The sequence below is a fragment of the Buceros rhinoceros genome, unplaced genomic scaffold (genome assembly GCF_000710305.1).
Source record: "Buceros rhinoceros silvestris isolate BGI_N320 unplaced genomic scaffold, ASM71030v1 scaffold4658, whole genome shotgun sequence".
In the NCBI taxonomy this organism is placed as follows: Eukaryota; Metazoa; Chordata; class Aves; order Bucerotiformes; family Bucerotidae; genus Buceros; species Buceros rhinoceros.
In genome coordinates, this window is record NW_010424945.1 from 5,029 (window position 1) to 11,352 (window position 6,324).

Here is a 6,324-nt window from a genome sequence, read left to right on the forward strand (position 1 = left end):
TAGCTGAAGCCATTGCCGGTTTGCTTTTGGATAACGTGTCCTACCTTTATGCTCTTCAGCTCTCATGTGGGCTGTATGCACCCAAACAGTGATGGCAGTGGGAGTGAAATAACGTGTGTTGCATTCCAGTGTCTCGTCCTGGGAATATTAGTCAGACTAGGGGCAAAATCAATCTCTAGATACATCTCTGACAGGAACCCAGAGTAGCAGTGGAAATCTAGATTTATAGTGATATGATTAAATATTTGGCCTGCTCAGCCTGCAGCACCTCTGAAAAACAGTCCCTTACCAGAAGCTGGTAATTGCTGGAGTGTCGATTCTGCTCTATGGAGAAAGGTGGAATGGTGACTAACTTCTTACAGCCAGGTATGGGCCATGATTAGCTGGAGGCCCCATCTAAAAGCATAGCTTCCTGCAGACCCCAGTACAGCACTAAGGGAGAGATCAGCACACTGTTAACACACTTTTCTTCCCCAGGAAACAACTTTGGAGAGGAGACTGCACCACACTTTGCTGAGGCATTAATGGTGAGTTACCTGAAATCCAAGGTCATCCGCAGCTCTGGTTGTGTAACAGACTCTCCTCATCTTGAAGCTGCTACTCACTTGGCATGATTTTGCTTGGCAATGCCTGTGTGATTTCCTGGCATAATTCTGCTAAGTGCCTCTTGCTTACTTCAGAAATGTGAGAGGCTGGGAGGACACAGCGGGATGTGTTAACATTTTCTCGGGACAGCTGTGTGAGTCTGGCTGAAAAACAAACATTCAGAACGGTATAACAGAACAACATCTGGTTGACAAAAATATTTTGAGAAGCAAAAGTAACCCAACTTCATATCATTTTGCAATTCTCCAGTAAAAATAAGATTCTTGACTTCTCCAGTAAATTCGTGTCTCAAAGCCTCTGCATCATTTGGCACCACCAGAAGCTGCCCTGAAACAAGGCCATCACCTGGTATCAGAAGGTGTTCTTGATCAGGGTAACATGGTGCGAGTGAAGCAGGGGCAGGAACAGAATTGCAGGATGTGTTGCAGGCCAGACATGAGCTGTTTGAGGGTGTGGGAAAACAACTAAAATGGGGATGTGGACTGTTCCCCAGATTTTAGCTTACACCTTGACACGAAGAGCAGCCATGAAGCGGCTATGAAGCAGTTTGCTGATCCCAAGAATGAAATGCAGTTACCATGGAGAAAGCCTACTGCAGCTGAGCGCAATGTACCGTACCTCTGAAGAAGGTGGGCAGTAACGTGGAGGTGATATGGTCCAACCTCGTTCTTGGAGGTAGCAGTGGGCTGCTGCCAACAACTGCATTAACCACTATGGATGGATGGATCACTACTGCTGTGCCAGCAAAAATGGTGAAATTGTGTCCTCTAGATGAACTTTGCTCATTATAATGTCATTATAATACAAAAACACACCTCCATCCCAAAGGCTACCCACCCGCCTCCAAGGTACGACCCCTCCCCACTGGGCATGGGCTCTATGCACCTTTACATGTGAAGTGAGAGATTTTTAATCCAATCAGAATAAAAAGAATGTATCACTAAAGTCACTCAAGCTCCACCTAAAAGTAGAGAAACAATATAAAAAGTGGTGAATGAAAGGGGGATTTGGGGAGCAGAAGACCACCACCGAAACTCTGGGATCGGTCGAAGGGCTGAACCTATCTTCTCCTCCCCCCTAGGGACACCTCCTGGGTAAGAGCTCTATATTTTGTGCATTTAAATACTAGCATCAGGCTAGCTATTAATAATTATTAGTGTTTAGGTTCGTTTGTGTGTTTAGGTTTGTATGTGTGTGTTTAGTATTTGTTTTAAACCCATTTTCACAGTCAATACTCATCACCAGTATCATTTGAACCTGCATTTTGTCACGAATCTACACGATAAATTATTATTGTTGATTTAATACTGAAGGGATTTGTCTTACTGTTACTGCTCGTGAGGGTCCCGGAACAGGTTAGGCAAATTTCCTCCAATCTTGTGGGCTACCAAGAGGGCCTTTGGTTTCAGTGACGCTGTTGGCACGCCTGGTTGTAAAGAACCCGAGGAGGTTCCCCTTCTCCCGAACAGGAGTGTGGTAGGCAGGTTGGATTTTGTCTTTCTTGGGAAGCTACTGGGCTGGACAAATTGTAAAGGGTTTGGGAAACCCCCCTTCCAGGCCAGGAATTTTAATAATCAGCTCTATCTATCTTCCCAGCCCCCTTTTCATGACAGAGGGAAGTTTGCGTAAAAAAATGTCCCATTGCTTTTGTTGGTTGGGGTAGATAATGACTGTGATGCCTGACTGTGTTTTGGGACGGTAGTGCTGCACCCTCTGTGCTGATGATGTCACCAGATTTCAGTGTGTCTGATATCCCTCTTTTTCATCCTCAGTGGGGGCTTTGACATAACATCTGGTTGCAGCTGGCTGGAAGATCTTATTGTCTCTGCACGTTTGTCTCTCTGCAGGAGAATTACCAAGTGAAGAAGCTGGACATCAGCCACAGTGAGTTCTCTGAGAAAGGAGGACAGCTCCTGGGACAGATGCTCGGTAACTTAATTATTAATCCTGCAAAACCAGGAGTACAGGCACTGAGGGACTGGCTTCAGCATAGTGAACATACATTTCCTTCTCCAGCGAAAATGTCCCATGACCTTGGTGTGTAGTGCAAAAGACGGGGCACCCAGATTTCAAGCTTCCTGCCTGGTCGACAGACTCACCCTCATCATCACAGGTGACGCTAGCAACTGTGACTAATGTATCAGAACACAATAAGATGAGATGCAGGATTAGAAACTACAGTAACAGAGCAGTCTTTGTGAGAAAGAAGAAAGCTGAAAGAGAAGTCCCTTGGGGAGTATAAAGCAGAATATTGCTAATATTTTACTAAAATCTAATAGGATCAGAACTCTTGTTTGGGTTAAGCTTTTGATTACAAAGTTCAGGACTTATTTCAATTTTTCTTAAGTAGCCCAAACTCTAACGATTTGAGACATTGCATGGCAAGCAGCCAGGTAAACAGATAAGGAAAAAAAAAATCAAACATCTATTCAAACAAAGTGACACCCAGAGTGTGCTAGTAGCGCAGGGTGGAGGTGGGATGGGGGGGCAGGTGGGAAGTGAACAAAACAGATACAGTTACTCAGTAATCTCAGGTGCTATTAGTGCACTGGGAAAGACTTGCACGAATATCTGACAGCTCTTCTTCCCTCAATATGTCCAACAGGCCTGATACCATAAAGACCACAAGTATATGCTGTGAGCATCCAGTGTTCCTCGAGCATTTCAGTAACACAATGCCTTCAGTTTAATTAACACTTCCCTTCTCCTGGTTCAGTATTTCCACTGATACGTATCTCAATCCATGTCTTTAAAGGATGAATCGATTAAAACGGCAGTGAAGACAAGGCCCCTGCCTTGGACAAGCCTTAGGCAGCCCAGAGATCAGTACTAAAACTTGTGACGTTCCTATCCCGGAAAAATGCCTCTCCAAAAATAAAGGTCTAAAAGCTCTTCTCCCAGCTCACTTGAGGCAGGAGCAGCAGAGATTACTGCAGAATCTGTTACTTTTGGGTTTTATATCTTAAGGGAATATTTTTAAGTCAGCTAAACTCACCATCTGCCTCCATCCAACCTCCCATCCATAGCAAATCTGGATGAAAAATTCTTTCTGAGAATGAGGGGAAAGTGTTGGCAGCAAGTCCTACCCCCTCCCAGTGTCACAGTCGGCACGAATTCACACATACCCCACTCTAAGTAGAACTTACACCATGAGGTGTGCTATGCATGTGAATTGGCACTGGCACATATACAGCTGGGCACAGCTACCACGTGAAGCTGAATTCCTCTCTTGTGCTAATCAAACATACGCAGAGTGAGTCTGCTTATATTTTAGATGTGGCTAGGAGAATCCAGCCATTTTTCATAGTGAGAAAAACAGACAGTGTCTATTAATATAAGAAATCCGCCTCCTCTCTACCTTTCTCCTTCACAATTTATCTTTGATTAATCCAGAAAAAAAAACCCAGTGTTCCCTTTCTGCTTGTGATCAACAGCCCATTCTCTGTTCTTTGGGTGCTGTGGACAGCAAAGACTGTAGGTACAGGTTCCTCCTACTGCAGTCAATGAAGGCTGTTGCTCTGAACCCCCAGCAAACTTTCTCTTAGTCCTTAAGTGGGTCAGCAGCTGTGTCCAGACCACTCCTCATGAGCTAACATCTCAGTGACTCTCTCCTAGCCAGAAACACAACACTGGAGATTCTGGACCTGATCTGGTACCACTTGAAGAGGAAGGGGGCCGTAGCACTGGGCAGAGGTCTCAGGGTAGGAACGCCCCTCTTTAGTGATACCCTTCCCAACAATTATTACCAAGAGCTGGTTGAAACCCTGATTAGGAACTCACCTCCCTGAGGTCTGAGTGGTATTCTGTAGCTCTAGCAAGGCTCATCCTATTGACAGTGACAGTCACCACCAGGAGAAAGACTAAAGCAGTGAGTAGGTCTGGTGACTTACGTGAATTGAGAGATCCTAGTGACATTGCAGAGATGTTGGATTCATTGGGGCTGCCTGGGTGTGACCTGAGGGATGTTCCTGTCTCAACCAGGCAAGAAAGGGTAGACTGGTACAGAAGACGGGCAATGCAGTATCTAAGATCCCTCTTCTCTCTCGAAGCGCAATGGTGCACTGAAAATACTCAACCTTTCTTGGAATGGCGTTGACAACAAGGGATCACTGGCCCTAGGAGAAGCTCTCAAAGTCAGTAACATGCTAGTTCACCTGGATATCAGCAACAACCAGATCAACAATGACGGAGCCAAGAAGCTCTGCAGGGGCCTTAAAGTCAATGGAAGACTCAAAATCCCGAAGGTACCATAAAGCCCAGGTTGGAGGCTGGAGGAATAAATGGAGAGAGTAGAAAGATCTGAGTCAGGAAGGACAGAAGACAGAGGTGAGCTGTCTGAGCTAGAACTGGAGGAAATAAATATTGATCTGGGTTGAAGATAAGCAGAGCAGAAGAAAATTTCTTACAGGGGAATTAAATTGCACTGTTACCTCAGAAAATCCCCCAGGGACTGGCTTGGCATAACCCCACGCCCATTGTCACCCCAAAGTGGTTAATTCCTGTCATACCTAATCTCAGTCAAGTGAGAACCTAGGCATTCCACATGTCTAGCGGAAACCCTACGCATTCAACAGGTCTGCGTATACGCATAAAATACCGTTGTGAAGGCACCTCTGTACATGTACCATGCATTTCAACCTCGGGCAGAGGTCCACACTGAAGTTTGCCGGTAGGCAAGAGTGTGTCTTTCTCAGTGTGTTAATGATTTGCTAAAAATTCATTCAGACACAGGATAATCTGACCTTACCACATCAGGGCAATGCTATAGCACTACCTCAAGAAGAGGAGTATTACCAAGTTCTGGAAAAACAAAGCTAAAACTGCCTTCTAGTAAGCTAGGCATCAATAATCCTGGAAAGGGCAAAACTGAATGACCAGCCAAGCTGGTTTCACAGGTTGGGGTTGAGAGCCAACCTGTCTTCTCTATCCAAGATCATCCTCTAGGAATTCAGCTCAAAGAAGGCAGCTTGCTTATGAGCTGCATTCTCAGCTAGATCTAACATTACCATCTCGAGAGCCTGCCAGTGGCAGTATGGCAGTTGAGGGGCATCTTTAAAGCTGTTTATATAGGCCTGTCTTTGGCCAGCCCAGTTCTTTTAAATCATTGCAACCACACCAGTTTTTGGGACAGCTGTTTTAGATTACGTAAATAAATGTGTCTGTTTGCCTTGCTCTTAATCTGGCTTGACACAAGGTCAACAGATTGTCTCAGTAGCAGGTAACACAAAGGACTTAAAGGAGTACATCTTCTGCTGGCCAATGTTAGCCAAGAAAGTTTTCTTTCAAGTACTGGGAGTGGGGACGGCACATGAAGTCCAGGGTGGGGGAGAGATGGTGTTCACACACTAAGAGATGCACATCCCATAATGCCTGGTAGGTGGGGCCTTGTCGGCCAGAGACAGCTGATAAGCCTGAGCTCTGCTGTGTCATCAAGAGGAGCCAAGGATCTGGGAAATGTCCCAGGGAGCATACTGCCATCCAGAGGGATCCTCCTAGCAAGCACACATTCAGATGCAGCCCATTGCCTCAGCCTATCCCCATCACGTAACTGAACGTGATGCACATCACGTAAGGTAAGGAACCTGATACATGGAATATCACACAACGAGGCAGAGAGAACCTGAGAAGGCAACTCACTGGGAATTTGCATTGCAGAGTTTTGTGGGACAGAGACAAGAGATGGTGAGATGACAGATAAAACCATGGAAAAAGACCACA

General features: G+C 45.5%; 1 protein-coding gene across 1 annotated transcript in view; it reads left to right on the forward strand.

Annotated features, from left to right (window-relative positions):
• The window catches only part of LRRC74A (leucine rich repeat containing 74A), a gene marked incomplete at its 3' end in the record, with an annotated part of 16,550 nt that overhangs the window by 3,102 nt on the left and 7,124 nt on the right, over window positions 1–6,324 (forward strand). Inside the window, 5 exon segments of the mRNA XM_010140958.1 lie at window positions 4–66; window positions 478–527; window positions 2,454–2,535; window positions 4,222–4,307; window positions 4,656–4,850. Coding sequence (XP_010139260.1) covers window positions 4–66; window positions 478–527; window positions 2,454–2,535; window positions 4,222–4,307; window positions 4,656–4,850 — 476 coding nt within the window.